We start from the raw sequence: 23,966 nt of genomic DNA, 5'->3' as shown, positions 1-23,966 counted from the left end.
GGGCGGAGGGGTGTGGAGTGAGGACAGGTCCCTTCCACTGACGCGGCACGGGACAGAAACACGAGCAGCCGACGCCTGTGAACACCAGGAAATAACCCGTGAGGCGGAAAACGCTAGAAAAAAGTGTCACATGGGAAAACAAGCATGTGCCCAGGGTGGCCTCGGCGCTTTCAAAAACCGCACGCTGGGCAGGAGGGCTGTGCTGGCCGCGTTTATTCTTCCCCGCCCCAGGCCCACGCCGAGCGGTGGCCCCGCAGAGGCGGCCGTGCGGGCGTCAGGTCTTCCTCCGGCGTCCCCGCGCGCGCCCCCGGCTCCCTTTCCTCTTCCCGAACACGGGCCTGGCCGTCACCAGCGCCGGCCGGCTCTGCTCCCTGTCGCTGTCACTGGAGCTGCTGGAGGAGGCGCCCCGGGCCCCATCGCCGACCGCAGCCTTCGCTGCACCCCTGGGTGCCGCAGGTCCGGGTGCCTGTCCCGCCGCTGCCCCCCTCGGCCCGGCCGGCGAAGGGCCGCGCTCGGCGTCCTCGCCCGACGACGCGTCGGAAGCCGGCGACAGGTGGGCCGCCCCCAGGAAGCCCCCGCGCGGCCGCTCGCCTTCAGAATCCCCAAGTCTCTTTCTTTTCAGGCCCGATGGCTCTTCGCGTGGATTCGCCGAGCTTCCCTCCCAGGGTCCCCCCTCGGCCCTCCCAAGGGCCTCGCGCTCTTTCTCCATGGCAGCCGACGCGGCCTCCAGCTCCCGGGCCGTTTCCTCTCTCTCCTTCCTCAGCATACATGTCACAGCTCTGCTCAGTCTCTGGCTCTTGATGCCCTTCCCATCTTGCTTCTCCTGTTGTGCTAATCTAAAGAAGGAATCAATTCGGAGCTGTGTCTAAAAATGAAAAAAAAAAAAAAACTAATTATAACAACGCATCACTGCAGGGGTGACTGTTTCAGGGAAGCAGGGACCCATTACTCTCCAAATCCAGCTCTCCCCCGCATGAACGCCTGCTGGGGAGCTTCACTTGCTCTGTCACTGCAGCAGAGCCTGCGCCACCTCGGCCCACCTCGCAAGAGAACTCCCCTTCCGAGCACTCAGAGAGAGGTGGGGTTCCTCTCCTCAGTACTCAAGTCTATCTTCTTCTTTTGGGGCAACACAATGTCTTAGGATCTGTTTCAAAATTCCAACAGTTCCTTCTTTTAAAAGCATCATCACCATATAATGCCTTCACAGGCCCCTCCGGGAACTGTCAGGTGAGGTGACAGAGTAGGTAGGGAAACGATATGATATATATAATATATAAACATTATATATTAGGAGTCATAAGAAACAGTCATGTCATGTCTTTTGTTCAGCAAATCTTTTTCAGGTTCAATTTTTCTTTCTTATTTTTTAAATCCAGGTAACGCTGGCTGGCAGCCTTGTGTAAGTTTAGAGGCACAGTCTCACACGCTGCAGGCGCATGTGGCCACCCCACTCCCACCACCCCCATCGGGCCCGCCCCTCTTTACTCTCCACCCCTCCCGCTGACGCGCTCACTGACCGAGTGTGTGCCTCTGGTGCTTCTCCGATTGAATTAAAGTGTGTTCACACCTGAAGAGACTAGTGACAAGGACTGCCCTGGCTTGGAGGCTTCGTAGACTTGTTTAAAATGAAAATAAGGCTGATGGGTTAATACACTCAGTTATACCCACCTTCGCGTGCTATCAACTGTAAGGCTGCCTCTGCCCAAATCAGAATGAATGACAGGACGCCAGAGCCCAGCCCAGGGTGACACTGGGAGATGAAGACAAAGGCCATTCTCTCCCTTTTCCTGTTTTCCTCTGTTCTCTTGCCTAAAGTAGCACCATTTTAAAATATGTGCTGCCGGCTCTCAAGTGACTGGTCTTCACAGCTGCCTCAAAGCCTCCCTGACTTAGCTCTCCAGCCCAAGCTTGGGAACCAAGCCACACAATTACCTGCTGGACATTGAGTTGCTTTAACACTGGAAACAGAAACTCATCTGTCTTTGTCTTGTTCCAGCCAAAGTACCGCTGACAAAATATGCAGGCAGTTAAGGCCTCTATGTGTTTCTAGAGATATTTAAACCAGTGACAAATTAGAAGGTTCAAAGAACCCACCCTTGGCTCCCTTCCCTGTACCCCCAAAGATTTTTTTTCATATTTATAAATATTAAAGTGGTAAACGACAATAACAAATTCCTCCCACATAAATCGCCCAGCACTATGTCCTTTTACTATCCTTTAAGTCAAGATATCCTTTAAGCCATGACATTTTATGAAACCAAAGCTTCACAAGTATGAAAAAGATTAGCCCCCAATAACCGTATTTCTTTGAGAGAAATAAACTGTAGATTAAGTAATTTTTTGGATGTGTAAAAGTTTACAATTGAATTAAACATGCAGAAAGGAGCATTCGTAATAAGAAGAACAAAACTCATCTTTTCTACAGTCTCGGGATAATAAAGGAACTGGTTGCATCTATAAATGCTTTATCACTACTTACTTCAAATAAAGTTCCTCCTGAACGTGAAGGTGATTATTCATGATAGATAACACAGAAGCAGCCCACGTGTCCCTACAAAATATGGCAGATGCCTACTATGGAATATCATTCAGCCCCAGAAGAGGAAGGAAATTCTGACATAAACTGCATGGATGAATCTTGAGGACATTTGGCTACATGAAATAAGCAGAAGCAAAAGACCAAGACAGTATGAGAGACTTCACGACAGTCAAAAGTACAGACAGAATGCAGGAGGGTGGGGTCCGGGCTGGGGCAGGAGGGCGAGAGCGCGCGTGTTCGTGGGGACAGAGCTTCAGTTCCACATGTGAAGAGAGATCTGGGGATGGATGAGGTGACAAGGGCACAACCAGGAGAAGGTACTTAACACCACTGACTGTGACAGTTAAGATGGTCAATTCTGCTACGCGCATTTCATCACACATTAAAAAACACCCTGAGGTGAGAGAAAAAGGAAGTAAAAGAGAGCTTACATAAAAGGCATATGAAGAAAAACATAATTCAAGTTTATGCTCCATAAATTCAACCAAAGCACATGTTTGGCTCAACGTCGCCTTCTGAAAGGATATTCTCTAATTCTGTGCAGATCGGGCTTCCCCCACAGAAAGGAGCCCCGGGAGTCGTCCACCACCGGCCTGAGGTAGGCGTCGGCCACCGCGGGGTTGGGAAAGCCGGGCGCCAGCTGTAGCCTGCGCAGCTTCTTCTTCACTTTGGTGTCATAAGGATTGGGTCTTATCTTCTTGTTTTGTTGCGCTTCGTGCCACCACTCTCTGCAAGGCAAAGGAAGCGAGGCTTTACCCAGCAGAAGAGCATCCCAGGAGCTCCAGTGCGTGTCTGCTAGCCTCAAGGATGAAGTGGCTCAGAGGGCGCGGGGGGGGGGGGGGGGTCCTGGATTAGCTGCAGTGCATGAGAAACAATGTTCCTCCAACCTTGAACTTCACCCCTCGCTGTCCCTCCCCACTCCTCCATCTGTGTGTCTGCTGCATTTGCTAGTTCTGTCCTGGGGGACCTGGCAGCAAAGAGATGACACTCCCCAGTCACACATGAAAAGCACTCGAGCCCCAGCTCCACAGGGAATGCTCTAACTCACGGAATACCCATTTATTCCCTTTCGTGTGACCGATGCCAACAGGTGAGATGGCAGGCGTGGGCAGAACGCTCCCTCTGTGCACAGCTCATACCTGCCCACCCCTCCCACCCCCCCGGAGCCCAACCCCAGGCCAGTCACGTCGTCTCTGGGCTCCCTCCGGGTGGCCCAAGGAAAATAAGAGCTGCGCTATTTACCTCCAATCAGCTCAATAATGGGCCCAGGAATATTGCATAAAATGTAAAAATGCCAAAAACATGTTAAACTTCTTAAAGGTAGGATGTCACTTTATATCAAAGTATAACCCCAATTTTGGGGGGGGGGATGCATGTAAGTGGAGAGAGAAAAAGCGAACAGAGATATTTAAAAGAACAGAGATATTTAAAAGAACCTAACACAGTAACAACTATTATTTTATGGTGCACTGGCCAGAGTTCCAAGTGAGATATCAACTGTCCATTTTCCTCTTCACATCTTATTCATTTTTAACTTTTCCATCATGAGCATAAGTGACTGTGGCAGGTTGAGACAACCCACCGTGGCATCCTCCCGTCACGAGGAAGGACCCGTGTCCCCTCCCTGAGCCAGAGACAGGAAGAGCCACTGTGCCAGCCTCCCCGTCCTGCCTCCTGGAAGACTGGTCCTGGGAAGCAGCCATGAAGAGCTCCAGATGGAGGGGTCCGGGTCCCCAGTCCACTTCTGGCTGAGGGCCCGGCTGGCCATCCCAGGCATGAACCTCTCAGTGGCCCTCCCGGCCCAGCTGAGCTGTCCCCCGGCACAGACAGGACAGAGGAGACACCCCAGGTGTCCTGACAGACTGATTCATGAGCAAATCAATGATGGCTGGTGTCTGACGTCACCAGGGAGGGAGAGGACCGGGACAATTTGAAGAATTAGGGAAAAGGAGTGGTGCAAGCGTTGAAAACATAAACAGAACCCTCACCAATCTACACACTCAATGGAACCCACCAAGCTACATCTGTCCACTGCATCACCTGCTTACTACTGCCAGGAGCTGGCTCAGGTCAGCGGGCTCACCGGTGCAGGCGCGCCACCTGGTGTACGAGACACTAAGTGCAGCCCTCTTGGCAGGATCAAAAGGCAGGAAAGTAAAAGCCTTCATCAGTTTTGCACTATTGTTTCCTAGAGCGCAGGAGCCATTTTCTATTTCAAAACAGTAACCATGACTGCCAGCTAGCAGCAGGCATCCCGCGAAAAGGCCAGCAGTGGGCTGGCCTCATAAAGATGAAAGTTGGCACCTGCCCATCAGCTGGGCTGAGGGGGCACAAGAAGGAGCGGCAGCCAAGAGCTGAAGGGGCTGTGTCCTGGCTGAGCCAGTGGGGGGAACTGCTGCTCTGCCCCAGCTGTTTGGGGGCGACTTGGGGACCTGGACTAAGTATTTTCAGATCTCATTTTTCCCCAAGAGCTGCAACATATACTGTGAAAACTCTCCCACTTTAGCGCTGATAGCCGATTCACAAGGAAAGTTCTACAGAAGAGCAAATGCCTTCAGCCAAACCAAACACCCAGACTGCATTCAGCCGGTAGCGAGCAGCCCCTGCAGGGCATGGCTGCCCTTCCACGGCTCACCTCCTGACCCCCACACCAGCACAGGCCAGCCAGCCAGGGCAGACACGCGAGCGCGACTCCCGTGTCATGCCGACAGTGAAAGGCCATGGAAGGGGAATGCAGGAGCGTTCCTTTTTCTTGTGCCGCTCCATTTCATTCTGAACTTACTTTTTTCTTCCGTGTGAATGATTTATACTAAAAAATAAAAGCTTTTTTGTATAGAAACTAAGAAGATAGAAGTTCAGTCATTCATGATGTGGATGAACCTGGAGGGCGCTGGGCCGAGGGAACCTGCCGGATCTCACGTCAGCGCGGAATCCAAGCCCGAACTCACATAAGCAGAGAGAAGGCTGGGGGTCCCCAGGGCTGGGGGGCAGGACGAGGAGTGCAGGTACGAAGTCCCAGTTACGAGGCAGGGCTATGCTGCCGAAACCTGGTGGACAGCAGGGGGCTAGAGCCCACACCATTGTGTCACACACTTGAAATGTGTCAGGAGGGCAGATTCGGAGGCTTCTCCATGCTCACACGCATGAAACGTGACGATGTGAGGGGTGTGTCTGTGGACTAGCTTGGTGTGGTGTCCACTTCACAACGAACATACATATGGAAAAATCACATACACCTTAAGATGACACAACTTCTATTTGCTATTAAGCTGGAAAAATTTTTGTTTATATTTTCATTTTGATCTAATCAGATTCTTCAGCCCAGAAGTTTTCAAACACGGGATATCATCTGAGAGAAAACGAAAGACTCGTTGAATCCACTGCCGCTGTCCGCGGGACAAGTTGGCAGTCAGAGGCCATCACAATCCCATGACACACTGAAAACCAGTGAATGTTTCCCCTCACAGTGGTGAGTTCTATGCTCTGTGAATTACATTCAATTTGTTAAAAGGATGCCATCAGGGCATCAGAGTACTTCAGGAAGAAGTACTCTCACCGACACCCCCAGAACTGGTGCCATCCCCGAAACCTCAAAATGGAAAGTGGACCCCAGCACAGCAGCCTCTGGGCACTGGGCATTGGACGCTGGGTGGGAGGAAACCGCACAGAATCCACACACAGCACACGTGGTCGACAAGACAGGGGCCACCATTCCTGGCGCCCCTCCCAGAGCACAGCAACCCCCAGGCTGGGGTGTGGCTTCCGCGCCTCAGCATCTCCTCAGCCAGCCCTGCCCCACAGCGCAGCTGCTCAAGACACATTCCAGTGAGTGAAACAGCGCCTCAAAATCCCTATGAAATCCCACAGGCCTGGCGCTGTCCCCTGAAAAAAAACCCTATTTTATTCGAACTCCAGAAAAGGGGAACTTTAGAGAATACCCCTTCCTATTTTCTTGGGTGAACAACGATTTGTGACAGCCCGTGACGTAACCAGCAGTTCTGACTGCCAACAGGGGCGTTTATAAAATCGTCTGAGTTGAAGACATGGAAGAACTTACGAGAACTTGAGCAGAGGCTCCAGGCCGTGTCCAGGGAACTCGTTGAGGATCTCCATGGCGGTGACACACCCGACGGTCGGGATCCCCTCCGTGTAGTCACTTCCCAGCAGGTAGGCCAAGTTTATTAATTTGTTCCGGTCCAGTCCTACAAGAGAAAGTCTTATATATTTATAAAACTTCTATTTTAGGGCCTTCCTGGTGGAACAGGCGGTTGAGCACCGCACTGTGAAGCTGTCCACGGCCTTTGCAACGCGGGTTTCATCCCGGCCGATGAGAATCCCACATGGCGCAGCAGACCTCTCCTGTCTCACCTGCTGCTCCCCTCAGCAGTGTATTTCGTCAGTCTGCCTGTTCTGTTCCCCACTCTGTCTCTGGTGAATCCTCTCACCTCCCACGCATCTGGCCTGTGCCCCGGTTCTTGTATAAATAAATCTTTAAAAAAAAACCCAGATTTCTATTGTATAACACATATTCTGTAAATCTGTAAACACTTTACCATAGAAATGTGTGTATCCTCACCCAACATCCAAAGCTATGTCCCTTTTGCCATTTGAAAGCAAATTATTTTTAATGACTTTCTGTTAAGAATTTTAAGGTTTCACCCATCCCCACAGCTTTAAATTCCATCCACACTCAACAGCCCCCCACCCACCCCCACTCCCCCCACCCCCACCCCCCCGCTTAGCGATCCAGCCCCGATCTCGCCTCGGGGCCACAGCCGCACATATTCAGTCACCACCCAATGTCCCCTGGATGTGAGGAAGCATCTCACCTGGAATCCACCCAAAGCTGGCGCCTCAGTCCTCCCCCACACACACCCCTGCTCCTCCCACTCGCCCCTCATCTCAGAGGCGAGCACACCCTGCCCGGGGCCGAGGCAGGGGTTAGCCTGGCCGCCACCCTCGTCACACACACAGTCCTCCCACCAACCCTTTCTCCAGAGGCCCAGACCCTCCTTGATTTCTGTCTCCTCCTTCCTCTCTGATAGTGACTCTTGCCGTTCTCCTCATCCGAGGCCCCCCAATGACCTCACTCGACCCGAACCACCTCTTCATGCACACCCCTCCAAGCACAGTCCCATTCTGAGGCCCTGAGGGTTAGGGCTACAACATGCAGGTTCAGGGAGGGGAGGTGGATTCAGCCCACGGCCGCCTGCCTTCCCAGAGCACATAAGACAAGCGCCCGCTTCTTGGCCTTGGCACTCGCGAGAGCCTTCGCTGACATGCTCAGCCCAAGAGATCGCAACACTTGCTGCTTCTTCCCTTTAGACCCGGCTCAAGATTCACCTGCTAGTGAAGGTTTCCTGACCACAGCTCGGCGTCAGGCCATACACATTCCCGACATGCTCTTGTCTGCTGCTTTGGTTCTCCCTATGGCGCATACCACTAGCAGTCCCATATGTATATACACTAGTGTTTCCATATGTATATAAACTATGTATGTTTTATCAAGTGTTTCTCTGCTGTTTCCCCTCTAGGAATCACTGAACGTGCCTGGTGAGCTGAAGGGGCGGTGAATGCTCACTGCCCCACACACCGGTGAGGCCACTGGGCTCCTGACTCCCTCCTGCCCTCCCCTACCTCCAGTTCACTGGAGATCTCAGGTAACCAGTCACAGCCCAATCAAGGCAGGTGATTAAACGGCAGGAGATGCCTAAACACACTAGGGGTTTCATTGCTTAATTCTAATTTAAGAATCTGACTCCTAGCTATGTACAAAAAATCACTCATATGAAAACTCGCAGAGACCCACTGTTTCCATTTACGAATCAAATTCATTCTTTGGGAAGAGAAAATTCAAAACAGAAACGCCAAAGGAAATTTTCAGAAAGGAGTCAGACTCTGAAGTCTTACCTAATTGGTTGTGAAAGTCCACATACTGGTAATATTCTACAAACTTGTTTTTGTTAAAGAAGTTTTTATAAACATGCCGTGCTCCGAACAGCCAAATATCACTGTCATCAGTGATTGTTCCGCAAGTCTGGTCCGTCAGATCCAGGATGGCGCACTGGGCCTCGGCTTCCATGGGGGCCTCGACGTAGGGAATGCCAAACAGGCGGAGCAGCTCCTGCGAGCGACAAATACACTGTGACCCCCACTGAAAGGCAGGGCCTGGCCCGACCGGAAGTGGGAGCCCTGGGGACTGACTGAGTAAAGCGCATGCAGGCCCTGTAAAAGGAGGCCCAAAGAGCTGCCTACACCCACCTGGCTTTCCAGAAACATCTGTCCCGTCACAGTGGCTGCAACCCGTTCTTGCTGCTGCTTTTGAGCATTCAGTGATGCCTGTTGTGCTAAAAGGTCATCCTCCAGCATTTCTAGCTCCTCCTATAAAATAATTTGTCACTTATTATGAGATCCCTAAATCCAACGGACACCATGTGTCCATGCAGGACAGCCTGCATTTAATCTGAAACGAACAAAAAGCTTTTCCATCTTATCAAGTTTTCCACCTGGATGTCTGAGCAAGTCTGTGATACCCTTAGAGCAGCCTCACCAGATGACAGGCAGAGTAGAGACCACCCCGACAGCAACCTACATAACAAGGCGGTATCGGCAGGAACAAGACGCAGCAGAGAGCTAACAAGTACTCGTCCTGTAACTTCAAACTCAAAACCTCACACTTAGTATGTTCTCCTTGGCAATGAGTTAAACACGACGTCACGGTATTACCAAATTAATATCTTGCCATTCATTAAGCAAATCGTCTGCATCTTTTTCAGCTTCTTCAAGTGGCTCCAGATCCAAGGCCTGGCTTCCAGGGACGTCCCTCAGAAGCCCTGCGGAGTCCCCAGGGGCTTCTTCCTTAGTTCCTTTCGGTTCCTCCTCACCTTGTCCAGAGGGAGATTTAGCAGCTTCGTGTAATTCAGCTTGAAGTTCATCGTTACTAATTACACTCTGCACTTCGATGAAACTTCCTGTATCAAAACAATAAGGTCACTTGAGCTGCAGCTGAAATATTAAAATGATCCTAAAATCAAAAGCTTTCCAAAGAGTCCTGAAAACTGTTCTTCCTAAAAAGATGTGAATGTAACAGAGAACATGTAACCGTAACATACTGCTATTAAACAAATATAACAATGGGTGCAAATAACTGCAAAGTAAGCCTTTTCAGTTAGGTGAGCTGGCACTGTCCAGGAGCCAGGAGCCAGGAGCCAGGAGCCAGGAGCCAGGCTCTCAAAGGCGTGCACATACGCTTCACATAAAGACGTTCCCCAGTTAACTGATATCATGCTAAAATTCAAAACGGAGACTTATCAAAGTGTGTCAGCAACAATCCTGGATAAGCCCTCTGGGGACGCAGCTCTTCCTCCCCCTCTGTCTTCCCTCCTCCCTAGATGACTTTCCTTCAAAAATTAACCATCCCCTTTCTCCCCTGCAGGGGTGGGGGGTCCTGGGTCCGAGGACGCAGTCAGGATGGAGGGGCTGGGGCTGAGGAAAGAGCCAGGACCTGGGAGGCGGTTGGTGGGACTGGGCGTCCCCCACCCCCTGGCCTGTCCAGACAGAACCAGACACGGGAAGGGTCCGGCAGGCGCCCCCGCAGAGGGAACACCCGCCACCTCCATCTCTGACGACAGCAGGCACCCACCATCAGAGTCACTTTCCTCAGAGCTGATGTCCACGGTGCTCACAGGCTCAGGCCCTGGCATGAGATCCTGGCCTGCAGATTCCAGCGCCCCTTCTTGGACAGCTTCCAGGGAACGCTCACTGAGCGACCCTCCATTTTCCGGCTCACTCAGTGCCTCCGAAGGGCCACCCGGCATGGCCCCCATTTCTTGCAGACACTCTGCATCCAAGACGTCAGAAGCAGGATCTTTTCCCTCCTCCATGTCCTCGTCACTTGAAGGGGCAGAGGAGTCCCCTTTACTCGGGGCTGGACGGAGCCCCTGCGGCCGCCCCAGCACGGGGGGGTGTGCTTCACTATCTGCGACAGGAGCCGCGCTGGCCAGAGGAGCAGCTGTCGGCTCCCCAGCACTCGGGGGTCTGGGGGCACGCCCAGGCATTGGCATGGAGCTGTCTAAGGGGACAGGGTCTCCTCCATCCCTAACTAGGGCAGGCTCGCCCCTAGTCTGGAGGGCCTCGCTCACCATGGCAACGACCGACGACTGTTCTTCTGGATTGCCAAAGTCAGCGCCTTGACAAAAGGCGGCACTTGGTAAAGGTGTCACCCCTGCCGATTCTCTGTCATTATCAGTGCTGGGCACACGCCCCTCGACCACGTCCACACGGGGTGACGGCGGAGCAGGTGTCCATAGCAGCCCTGTCCCATCTCTGGCTTGAAGTCCTCCGTCAGGCTCCTCATCAGAACTGACCAGAAGCAGGTCTGGGACTCCTACCCCTCCCACCTGGGCTTCATTCCCAGCATGCACTTTTCTGTCTTCATCTTCGTCATCATCGAGAGCTTTCTGAATGGCTCGGAGAGTGGGAGGGGATATGGCGCCCTCCTCGCGGGGAGCAGGCACGGTCTGCGCCTGGAGCCACCTTCCAGGCTCCCGCCCCCCCTCCTCCTCCGAGCTGCTCCCCAGCATGGCCGCCTGCATGGCCAGCAAGCTTCTTGGGGAAGGAGGGGTGCCAAGTTCCTTCTCTGGCTTTGGCTGCTCGCATGGAGCTGGCTTCACGTCAACAGCTGTGCTCTGCATTTTGCTGGACGACGGAAGAGACCCTGAATCCACGTCTGCCACTTTCTTGGCTTGAATCCCTGAAGAAAAATTAAAACATTCTCACTAGGTAGTTTCACAGCGTGATCCTATATGTTCAGTAAGAGGGACAGGAGACTACTGGTTCTCATACGATACACATTCTCATTTAATCAGCAACTAAGGCTTCATTAGTTAGTTAATTTAAAGTGCACTGTAGGGCCTCCCCGGTGGCACAGCGGTTGAGCGCTGGGTTGCGAAGCTGCCCGCAGCCTCTGCAGCGCAGGTTCGATCCCCGGCTGCTCACTGGCCACTGGAGGAGGGTCCCGCATGGCGCGCAGACCTCTCCTGCCGCCCGCTGCTCCCCTCAGCAGTGTACCTCGGTCCTTCTGCCTGCTCTGCTCCCCACTCTGGCTCTGGTGAATTCTATCACCCTCCTGCGCTTCTGACTGTACCCAGTGCTTGTGTAAATAAATAAATAAATCTTTAGAACCAATGCTCAATGCTCTAAATGACTTCTCATTTAAAAAATAAATAAATAAATAAATAAAGTGCACTGTAGATAATCCTTGAAAGAGCCTCACATGCACTCAGCACGCAGGAGGACGCATCTACTACTATCTGGGGATGGCAGCTCACAGAATTCAGAGGCAGGGTACAATTTTGGTTTCTAACAGTCAAACAAGGGACAGTACCCGATACCTTTTATCAAGATGTAATGCGAAGTGTCTTCAGAGACCACTCTCCTGGACTCCACCTCCTTCAGAAAGCCTCCTTCCTCTTCATATTGCCTCTGGATTTGCCCTGAGTGCTGCTGGTTCATTTCCTTCTGCACATTTTCTATGTGTTGGTTTAGATAGTTTTTTTTAAGCAAGCCTTTGAGCTGGTACTGTGAAAAGTCATTGGACTCCTACAGCAAAACGAATGTAGAATCGTTTAGTGTTAAACACAGACAGCATTCCTGTCTCTCCAAGCCTTTCCCCAAAAGGGACACAGGGCAATTGATTTTTTTCATTGATAGTATTTTCATATTATAAAAGTAAAATGTGAGTACTAGGAAAAACTGTAACTATGTTGCTAAAGAATAATCTTTAACACAAAAAGGATCTGGCAGAAGACATGATCATTTATTCAAACAACATGTATTGCACATGGAAGACATGCCAGAGACTGTGATACTTTAATCATGGCTTAAGAGATAGTCTTCTAGAATGCAAGTAAATATGCAATTAAAGTATGCAGCACTGTCTCTGGCCCAGAAAAGACACACAACAAATCACAGCGATCACAGTAATGAATAATAGCTAACGTTTATGCAGCATTTCCTGTGCGAGGCATTCTTCTAAGCTTCTCTACGCTATCCTATTCTCTCCATCCTAGCAGCCAGATGTCATCACCTCCATGCTACAAATGAAGAAGCTGTGACAGAGTGGGTTAGGCAACCTTCCCAGAGCCTCCTGGCTAGTTAGCAGTGGATCTGGGATCAAAAGCAGGTTGCTGACCTTGACGCCAGGTCGTTTCCAGTACTGGTTACTGATATTACTCTTTGTATCTTTTTAATTTTATTTATTCATGCAGGCCAGAGTTGCGGGGGGTGGGAGGGTGTGAGAGGATTCACCAGAGACAGAGCGGGGAGCAGAACAGGCAGATCTACTGAAATCCACTGCTGAGGGGAGCAGCGGGTAAGACAGGAGAGGTCTGCTGCGTCATGAGGGTTAGCTCCTTGGCTGGGGATGGAACTCGTGCTGCAGTGGCTGCTGATAGCTTCATAGTGCTGAGACTTAGCCCCTGTACCACCAGGGAGGCCCTCTGACATTACTGTTAGCATTTACCATCATTTCTATGGCATTTGTCCGGTGCACAGATGATATAAGGTAAAAAGTCTGGCTGACTTAGAACTTCTCCTCTGTGGGAATTACAGATCCACTGGGCTGCTGCACCAGAGACCCCACATCCCCCCATTCCGGAGTCTCTGTGGAGGCAGAGAACAAATGTCCCACAGACTGTGTCTGTCTTCCTCCCACTCGTTACCACTGTTGTTTACATGACCCACATTCTACGTCCTCAAAAACCAGCCAGAGCACCCTTCACACTCAGGAAATAAGCCGCACAGCAGACAGACTGAGCCTGTGTTTTTTCCCGAAATGAGAAAAACAAGTTTTTCTGTCTCTATCATTTCTGTGCCCACTAGTCTTTTCCTGTGTTCACACCCTTTGTGGAAAATCAGAAATGAGTGATGGGAAAAGAAATCTCTTCTGCCATTTATGTATCAATTTAAGAACTGCCCCAAAGTCTGTGGGAAAATACTAGATCCATTCATCAGAAATAAAAATGCTGTCCAGTTTATATCATGTCCTCCAGTGAGTCGAAGAACAATGTGAGGAGCACAGAAGGAGGAAACCCGCTCACTCCCTGGGGGCATCTGGGCCTCGCAGCCCTCAGCACCAGCCACAACCACCCTGCCCGGGTGCCATGACCCACTGTCAGAAGCTCCCCGTCTAGAAGTTTGTGGCCAATCTCCCCAGGACCGCTGTCCAGAAAGAGGGAGCAGGGAGACGTAGGCCCCACAGCCACGGCTGGAGCCCCACAGCCACGGCAGGAGCCCCGCAGCCACGGCAGGGCCCCCGCAGTCATGGCAGGGGCTACAGCAGTGGGAGACCCCGCATACACCCGGAATTTCAAGTCAGCCCGTTCTCCACTGCAACACTCTCAGCGTGAGCGCTCCATGAATCGAGTCCACGGCAGGCTACAGCAGTTCTGCAGACTGACTAAGCGTGGAGCCGCTCAGCACACACTGGACACTGACCCCGTGCTAGTCGCACAGGCAAGGGACTCCCCCGGGCAGCAGGGAACATGGAGTGGTGGGCCCGGCAGGGAAGGTCCAGACAGACGCCACCTCCTGCCGCCAGGAGCCTGAGCTGCACAAGCACTGTCTGCAGCAAACACTACAGATGCTCAGGACACACAACTCTGCCCCGGCACGTGATGGCCGCAGGAGCCTCACCTCTGGCATCGCCTCAAACAACGTCCTTCTCCGCTTGGTAAATTCTTTCATATCCGTCAGGATTTCGTGCTTGACCTCAGGGGGCAGGCTGCCGAAGTCTTCAGACTCGATGTCTATGGCGTGAGGGTCATGGAAGAACTGCTCCTGTTGAGGGGAGACCAACTGTGATGCAAGCACCGCGTGCGTGTGCTGGATCCTGTCATGTGTGTTTGTAACAGAAACACCGTGAGACAATTATGAGGGGACCCCCAGACTGTGCTGCCAAGCCAGGGAGCGGGTTGCCCCTCCAGATGCGTGTGAGTGCGCTCGGGGCGGGCACATGGGATGCGTCACCTGACGACACATTGCTCAGATGCATCCCTCTGCCAAGTGGCGCATCCACACACCATCTACAGTGGCCAGCCCAGGGTACCAGCTCAACAGCAGCGTCCAGTGAACACACGTTGGAGGACGTGCCTGCCACGCACTCACTCATTCCTTCATCCACCTGTCCATCCAAAAAAAAACTCTTGAGATACCTGAGGCACCAGGCACTGTTCATGGCCCAGGAGGCTATCGGCCCATGCCAGATAAGGGCCAGATAAGGGCCTGAAGCCCTGGGTTTTCCCTCCATCACCCTAATGAGGAAAGATCTGTATCTCTGGGGAAAAAGGGGGGAGGATAAGGACTTGGAGGTGATTTGTGCGATGTGTGCACCTGCCCAAGGTCACACGGTGAGTGGACAGCAGAGCCTGGACCTAAATGCAGGTCTCTCTGGCCGCCAGCCCATGGTGTTCGCAGAGAGCACTCACATGTGCCCATTAATGACACAGAATTATGAGAGCTTGGGCCTCCCCTGGTGGCGCAGCAGTTGAGGACTGGGCTGCGAAGCTGCCTGCAGCCTCTGCAGCGCCAGTTCGATCCCCAGCCACCAGCGAGGGTCCCACATGGTACGTAGACCTCTCCTGCCACACCGGCTGCTCCCCTCAGCAGTGTATTTCGTCAGTCTGCCTGTTCTGTTCCCAGCTCTGGCTCTGGTGAATCCTCTCACCCTCCCGCACATCTGGCCTGTACCCCAGTGCTTATATAAATAAATAAATAATCTTTAAAAAAAAAAAGAATTATGAGAGCTGGGGTCCTGGGGGTTCAGCTCAACCTCCACCCATAAGCACGGGACATGCTCATCTATGGGAAGTGACAGTTTTCAAACACATCTCACTTCTCTGACACACTTCCCACCTGATTCCCCTCCTGCCTACCATTCGCAGCAGGGTCTGGGATCCTGCCCGGCCCACAGCATGGGTATAGGGAGAGGCCTCCGGCAGGTGAGCAGGCTGACGCCAGCATCACATTACCCTCAACCGGTAGACACATGACTGGGAAGCTGTGCAGGACTCCCAGTTCCCACTACCTCTGACCACACCCTCAGAGACTCAGGGGAACTGCCACCCACAAGCTCATCAACCCCACAGCTGTGGGAGGTGACAATAATAATGACCACTTTCACACACCAAGTCACACGGCACGAGGTCAGCGGCAGTTACACACAGACACATCCACACATATGGGTACACGTGTGCATGTGATGTGGAGACACACACACAACACAGAGGTATTCAACAAGTGTGGGGACGGGGCTAGATGGACCAAAATACAGGCAGAAGTGATCGATGCACACCATGTTTTCTCTATTCTTACGCAAGCTAGTATCGTTATTTGCTAGCTGACTATAATGGCATTATTTTGGGTATCTAGACATAAGGCAAGGTCCACAGATGTGTGCACGGAGTCTCGTGTGGTTTACATACATACAAGCACGCACACACACAATATGCATGCACACATGAAGCGCCTTTACCAGGAACTTCTATAAATTCATCTAAACCTCGTTAGATTCATTCTAAGCAGGCCCACTGTTTCCAACACTGGCATACATTCTGAATTCAGAATTCTTCAAATACCTGTAAGGCCTGCTTTTGGCTCATTCTTTCTTGCCATTCCTGTTCATCCTCCTCTTCCGAGCTGAAAGTCAAGCGTTCATTTACAGCATCTGTGATCCAGGGACTACGTATGAAGTGTTTCGCGAGTCAAGGCGCTGCTAGTTTGGGGCAACAACAGTGAAAATGACAGCAAGTGTGGCATGCGGGGCGGACATGGGCAAACGACCAGGACAGAGATTTCCATCTGCACGCAGAGAAAACGAGTGTTTTTAAAGAAGCGTTTACCTGTGTTTTTCTTCCTGCGGCAAAGGCGGCAAAGCGTAGATGTCATCTTCTCTCCGAACCTGGGTTAGACTAGGTAGCTCGTCGTCTCTGAAAAGACATACAGGCTTGAGTGGAACGGGGAGGGAACAGCACTGAGTCCGTAAACTCCCCTCTGGCTACGTGACCCTGCTGAGGGGCTGGGGGGACCTCAGGGCAAACATGCCCTTTGCCTGCCCGGGTGGTTGCCCAGCCCCCACGGCTGTAGGAAAGAGGAGACTGGCTGGGCCCTGAGTACCAGGCCACAGCTCTGTGTGGGCACACAGTAGGGCAGCGAGAAAGCAGAGTGCCCGCTGCCCACACCAGCCCCTTCCCCTCACCATCGACACGATTCTCGGAGAACAGAGAATCTGCAGCCTTGAGTCACCAAGTTGGGGGGCCTCCCGCCGCCTCCTCTCCTCTCACCCTCTCTCCTGCTGAGAGTTAACATTAAGGAAAGGGAAACCACAGGAATCCAACGCAGCACTGAACTGATTTTAAGTTCATCTTCTAGTGAGGGGGAGGGGTGCTGCTGCTGTGTGGCACAGACAGGGTGAGAGGCTGACACCTGACCCGGCCAGCACTAAAAATGGTGTCGCCTGAATACAAACAGGAGGAAGAAGGAACCAAGTTTATTTTTTAAATGAATGTAATTTTCCTCTTGCCTTTTGCTTCTTAAGGCAGTTTTGAGAGCTTGTCTTTTCAAGAATGTTTTCAGAAGCTTCTCTGTAGTTTTTTTGGAGTCACTGGTGGCCAAATCCTTTCTCTGCCTTCTTTTGGCCTGTGAAAAGGAAGGAGATAGGGTTTTACCTCAGGGTACTAATAGCATATTACGTACACACATGTAACCTATATATATATATGGCACACATACAGGCTTTGTGTGTGTGTGTGTGTGTGTAAACCACATTTCTGCAATTTTCCCCATACAATTTGTTTCCTTCAGACTGATGGTCTTGGACCTTGTACTTCCTCTTGCTGGCGTCTCTGTGCCTATCTGCAGGTTTCTGTTATATAAACACACAGTCACTTAATGGGCTGGTAGTACACAATATATCTGGGTGACACATTGTTACTTACATTAACAACTTTCTTTCCGCTTCCTTTATTAACTTATTTTCTGCTTCCTTTAATGTCCCCAAGACACCTAAAACTTAGTGATATATAATTAAGCAAATGCTTCCCAATAGGAATTTTTTATATTAAAATAATGTATTCTTTCCATGTCACTCATGCCAAAATAATTGCTAATATTGGTTTTATAAAGAATGCATTACTAATTTGTAACTGCCCCTCAACATTCATGAGCAATTCTAAAATGCATAGAATTGCCTGGCAAGAAATGTCCCAGTAGGGAAATGGCAGCGCCTCTGTGTTCACAGCTGACCATTCTCATCCTTCCAGAGAGCACTTGACATAGAGTAGGTCTTGGATGATTATTCGTGTCTAGATCTTTTACTGAACCTACAGACGTTCCCAAGCATTAACAAACCCTCACTTTTACCTCATGTCCTCATTTATGTATGCATATCTATCCAATAGGATTATAACATAATGAGCTGGCAATTTCAGCACATAGAAGTCACACTATATCCTATGGGTGATGTCATGGGGGGACCAATTCACAATTACCCCAAAGTTCACATCATTCAAATTATTTTAAACTACTTTCAGAAGACAGAAGCTCTCATTCTTTTATATCCCATCTAAGTTCCTTCCTTGATAAGCCAGGGACCACTTAACACTGCTCACTCCTAAGATCCAATTTAAGAGAAGGTTTTCTGTCACTGAGGCTCTTCAATGTCCCATTCCCCAGAAGGTATTCCACAGCGTTCTCAGCAACAACCACATCACTGCAACAAATGTAGACTATCGAAGAAACTCTCAAGGAATACCTCTGAATTGTAAGAAGAGTTGTATTAAAACTTAAATGTTTGCATTGCACCATGATATGCACTCATAAATAAACCTTCTTAAAAAGTGCTTATCTGTTCATAAAAATAATTTTATGATAAAAATAATTTTAAAAATCAGCTGAAATTAAACTGGCTACATGTCCAAGTAAGTCTTGGTTTCCAAAATTCTAGAGACAATAAACATTGTATGAGAACTTTTCTAAGAATGAAGAAAATAAAACAGGTGACTCTTACCAAAGTCTGCTTCTTCAATAGCGGAGCGTCCCCATCAAAGACAAAAATAGGACGAATTCGAAAAAATAGGAGCTTGCAGAGCCGATGAAACAAAGTGAGAAGATGGGCATTTTCTATGGAGTTGCCGTGACGGTCCCGAACTCCTTTAAGAGCCTGGTTTAACCAGATGCTAATATCTGCGAGCATTGTTAATGGACAAAACTTCCGAATTTCTCCCCTTACCCCACCATCTCAACTTCCTCATGGCTGATGGGCCTAAATGTTGAAACTCAGCAATCATCACAATTTACTGGAAATTGAAAAATGTTTGAACCCTGTTATTACTATTCACACACTGAATTTTAAAATCTTGCGTAGACAGATGTGTCCTTTAAAGAGTCTAATGGCAAAGAATTGCTTCTTTAAAAAAAAAAAAAAAGCAAACTCGGGCCTCTGTGGTGGTGCAGAGGGTTGAGCGCAGCGCTGTGAAGCTGTCCGCAGCATCTGCAGTGCCGGTTCAATTCCCGGCTGGCCAGGGAGAATCCCACATGGCACAGCAGACCTCTCCTGTCTTGCCCGCTGCTCCCCTCAGCAGTGCTTTCATTCCTTCTGCCTGTTCTGCTCCCTGCTCTGTCTCTGGTGAATCCTCTCGCTTTCCTATGCCTCTGGCCTGTACACCAGCCCTTGTAGAAATAAAAAATAAAATTTTTTTAAAAAAGAATGCTGAGAGGGCCTCCCCGGTGGCGCAGCGGTTGAGCGCTGGGCTGCGAAGCTGGCGGCAGCCTCTGCAGCACCGGTTCGATCCCCGGCTGCTCCCCGGCCACTGGAGGAGGGTCCCCCATGGCACGCAGACCTCTCCTGCCGCCCGCTGCTCCCCTCCGCAGTGTATTTCAGTCCTTCTGCCTGCTCTGCTCCCCGCTCTGGCTCTGGTGAATCCCCTCACCCTCCCGCACATCAGGCCTATACCCCGGTTCTTGTATGCATGAATATTTTTTTTTTAATTTAAAAAAAAAAAGAAATAGAGCAAGGGAATTTTTGTTTTTCTAGAATCTTAAAAAACTATAACTTTATATGGCAAGTTCATTGTTGGGGTAAATTCTTTGTTTACTTAAAAATTTTTCTCCATGAATATGGACTGTTCATATTTTTTATTGCTCTTGAATCAATTCAATTGCTTTGTTTTATTTTTCCCAGGTGCTATTTTGTGGAGTATTAAGATAAAGTTTGTGATTACAGTCACCGTTTATAATTAAAGTTTTTGTCTATTAAAGTTACACAGGGGGCCGCCCCGGTGGCGCAGCGGTTGAGCGCTGGGTTGCGAAGCTGCCCGCAGCCTCTGCAGCGCCGGTTCCATCCCCGGCTGCTCCCCGGCCACTGGAGGAGGGTCCCACATGGCGCGCAGACCTCTCCTGCCGCTAGCTGCTCCCCTCAGCAGTGTACTTCGGTCCTTCTGCCTGCTCTGCTCCCCGCTCTGGCTCTGGTGAATTCTCTCACCCTCCCGCGCTTCTGACTGTACCCAGTGCTTGTATAAATCAATCAATGAATCAATCAATCTTGTATAAATAAATAAATAAATCTTTAAAAGAAAATGCTGAGATAATTAAAAAAAAAAAAACCTCACAATTCTTACAGAAGTTTTAATAAGCTAGCCTAACTCTGCAGGAGGACAGTGCAGCAATTCATAGCAAAAATCACAAAAAACCAGCACTCCAGGGGCTTGCCTGCTCTCACTCCTCAAGCGCTGGCTGCAGCAGCAAGCTCTCTCAGGCCTTTCTTCCATCCTGTCTGCACTGGCTGCTCTGGGGACCCCAGTGCCCCCACCCCTCACCCTCTCCTCAGGTAAGTGTCTGCCCCAGAGCTCTGGCCTGAGCCCCCAGATCAGGTCCCAAGCTGCCACCTCTCCCTGACACCTGATTCACATTTCAAACTTAGTAGGATCAGAACGGAATGTCTTCCCCTAGGTAGCTCATGCTCCCCTTTCAGTGACTGTCCCCCATTCACCCAGCCAGAACTCAAGGGTCACAGACTCCCCTTCCTAGCCATTCCCATGCCCATCAATTCGACCTTCTAATGTCTCGTGAAGGAGAACATTAGATTTCACCAACACATCTTCAGTGAAACCCTTTCGAAAGTCTCCCTAAGTCTCCCATCACCACATCCAAAACTTCTTTTCAGGATTTGAATGAAGCTTCTGAAACACAGATACTGAACATTCGTATGATTAAAATTCTAAGTCACAGAGATCTTTTTTTCTTAGTTAAACACAGGTAGTGCCAATTCTCAGCTAGGAGGGAGAGTTCCAGCTTGAAATCTTTAAAAATATATATGTAAAACGAGGCGAGCTGAAAACATTTCCATAATTCAACTTATGTCATTTCAGTAATTTTATATAAGGAAAATGTATTCCAGGGTTGGAAAAGTTAAAATCTGCTGCAAAGCCAAGATAAGACACGAAGAGCCAAGACTATTTTGAAACCAAAAAAAAAAAAAAAAAAAACCAACTCATTTCTATTGTTAGGTAAACCAAAATTTAATAAATCCCCAGTAGGCATAACCTAAGAAGAATACACTAGCTTTCTAATAAACATAAGTGTATTTTTTTAATATTAAGGTCCATAAGAGACAAGAGTTGAACAGTTCATTCTTCACTGACACAAACATTAGACTATATAAATCAACAGGACATTTGGAAATAGACGGTAAGAGACCAAACAATATATTTTAAAGATGTCGGAGTGAATTATGAAGCTGATGTAGTTAAGGGTAATTTTTTTCACAAAACAAAAAAATACAAGTGTATGTCAGACATTTGGATTTGAATTCCCACGAAAAGGAAACACAGCAAAGCCAACTGTAGAACAAATAATCTCCTTTATGTAAATACGAGGCTATCCTTACCCGGGAGCGCCTTAGACAGTCCTCCTTAAATGATTTCTTTCCAAAAAGTCTAAGATCCCATGAAAACGACTCCCAAAAGATCCTCTGAGCTATTTCAAAATAATTGAGTCAAATGTTTTTCTTTCCTTTCTTTGGACAACTTCCTAAAAAGAGGAGGAAGAGAAGATGTTGGACTTCATGTGTCCACTTAGTGACTTTGCAAATTACTAACTCTTCATATGGACGGCAAGATGAAGGAGCCTAAATCTTCACTGAAATGTTTTTAAGGATGGCTGCCTCTGCCCGCTGCCCTTCCACTCACACAGAAAATCCTTAAAAGCGGTGATTTGAGGACCCACGAGAGGGCAGCAGCAGCAGCACAAGAGATTTTCGGAGCCTTCCCTGGCCGCCCGCCGCAGAGCACCCAGCGCAAAAACTTGTAAGCCAGTCAAAATCTGTTACATACGTATTTCAAGATTGTTCACATTGCAACAAAATATAACAGTCTTGCTCTTAGAAAAGCTCCTTTCGCTGAATTCCCACCTACTCTCATGCTGCATGTGCCACCCCCTGGCGATTATGCCCAAGGGCCCTCTCCACCAGCTCCCCTGGGGGGAACAGGCTGGTGTGAGGACGACACCCCCAGCTTCTGCTTCTGCTTCTGCAGGGAATGGACACTCCGAGAACTTAAGGTCGCTTAAGGAATAAAAAGATGTCAATTGCAAAACACCATTCATACGTTTTGATGAAGAAAAACGAGTCATTCCAAAGACACGAATCAAACCAGCCAAACAAGCTGGCACACAACTCCCAGGGGTCCCTCTCAGGCTGGGAGGAAAATAATACACTGGCTGCTCGTGAAGTCTTTCCGGGGCTCTGCCACAAGACTTTCCTAGCCCCCAAATCCTAATTTCATTTTATTTTTTAAAAAGATTTATTTATTTATGCATACAAGAGCTGGGGTACAGGCCAGAGGTGCGAGGGGTGAGAGGACGCACCAGAGACAGAGCGGGGAGCAGAACAGGCAGATTGTGGGGAGCAGCGGGGAGACAGCGGGGTCTGCCGCGCCGTGTGGGTAGCTCCCTGGCCGGCGGGGATGGAACTGGTGCTGCAGAGGCTGCGGGTTCTTCCCAGCGCGGTGCTCAACCCCCTGCGCCGCCAGGGAGGCCCGGTCCTCATTTTAAACGCTACCTATGTTATAGGGCAGCCCCGATACAAAACGGGGTGCCTGCCTGTGGGTCCTCTCCCCCTAACTAACACCCACACCGAAATGAACGAGCCAAACACCCGCTCACATCGCCCTTCCTGAGGCAGCAGCAGGCACAACAGCGGTGGGACGCGCCCCCCGCGCCGGCTCCCCGCGCCCTCCGGGCTGGGGCACCTCCAGGCCCCCCAAGAGGAGAGGCGCGGCCCGGTTCCCGGCTTCTCCCGCTTAACCGCCCTCCGCGGCGGGCCCCCGCGTCCCTGCACCCTGCGGGCGGCGGTCGCGGCGCCGGGGGGCCGAGGGCAAAGCCGGGGCCCCGGGCTCCGACCCCCGCGCGCGAGGCAGCGCCCGACCAGCAGGTGCGGGGCGGGGGGGGGCGCCCCGGGGATGGGGGGGCCTCCCGCGCCCCCCGCCGCGCCGGCGCGAAGGATACCCACGGCCAGGACCTTGCCCTCCAGCGTCTCGGGGTTCACCGGCCGCCCCGAGCACTCCAGCAGCTTCCAGAGCCCCTGCACCCCCATGAGGCCGCGGGGCGCCCCCGCTGGGGCTCGCGGGCAGCCCGGGGTCCGGAGCGCCGGCGCGCGAGACCCGCCCCGCCCGGCGGCTCACGCCGCCTCCCGGAAGGCCGACGAGCCGACGCTGGCCGCGGGGGGAGCAGCGGCCCCGGGCGTCCCGGCCCCGCCAGCCGCGCTGGCCGGTGAGGGACGCAGACGGCCAGGAGAGGGCCCTGGACGCCGCGGGGCCGGCGCGTAGGGCAGCGAAAGGGCGCCTCTCGGCTTCCGTCAGGGCGGAAGTCCCGCCTCCCTCGTGACGTGCATTGGAGGCGAAGGCGCCGCGAGGGCGGAAGTCCCGCCTCCCTCGTGACGTGTATTGGCGGCGCCCAGGGCACTCCGGAAGTGAGGGGCCGCCCCGCCCCCGCGGCGTGTCGGGCTGGCATGGCGCGTGCTCCACGCTGGCAGCCTGGCACCTTGGGCAGGGCAGCCTGGCGCTCACGTCCGGGCGCCTTGGTGCAGATGCTGCCGGCATTTTCGGTATCAGTTTTCCCAGGAGCCCAACAGTTCTGAAAGCTTAATATATATGTGGGGTTACTCATGAAGCGGCCGCTGGAAGGTGCGGGCTTTGTTGGTGTTTGTAAATTACCGGGTATTTTTTTTGTCCAATAACTTGTAGTAACTAGAGTAACACCAAATAGCACGTTACACTTTGAACTAAGGTTTATTTTAACCCAGCGTTTAACATTTAGGAGTTCACGCTTGTAGAGCGGAAATAAGCTTAAAGGCCGGAGTAGCCCCTGGAAAGGGGGT

At 51.1% G+C, this 23,966-nt stretch overlaps 1 protein-coding gene across 1 annotated transcript; it reads right to left on the bottom strand.

Annotated features, from left to right (window-relative positions):
* Positions 1–118: 118 nt before the first annotated feature.
* Positions 119–23,183, bottom strand: LOC311171882 (DNA excision repair protein ERCC-5-like; the record flags this gene model as incomplete). Its single annotated transcript, XM_084234912.1, has 15 exons — positions 119–865; positions 1,933–2,036; positions 3,047–3,267; positions 6,597–6,741; positions 8,450–8,663; positions 8,801–8,920; positions 9,266–9,510; positions 10,182–11,291; positions 11,932–12,139; positions 14,234–14,377; positions 16,174–16,234; positions 16,438–16,524; positions 17,118–17,233; positions 18,603–18,778; positions 23,096–23,183. 15 exons carry the CDS (start codon positions 23,181–23,183, stop codon positions 275–277), a joined length of 3,630 nt encoding a protein of 1,209 aa, XP_084091038.1. The 3' UTR covers positions 119–274.
* Positions 23,184–23,966: the final 783 nt, after the last annotated feature.

This window comes from Talpa europaea (assembly GCF_964194135.1).
Source record: "Talpa europaea genome assembly, chromosome: 6".
NCBI classification, from domain to species: domain Eukaryota; kingdom Metazoa; phylum Chordata; class Mammalia; order Eulipotyphla; family Talpidae; genus Talpa; species Talpa europaea.
The sequence above is the reverse complement of the archived record's forward strand: the minus strand, read 5'-3'. Positions and strand labels throughout refer to the sequence as shown.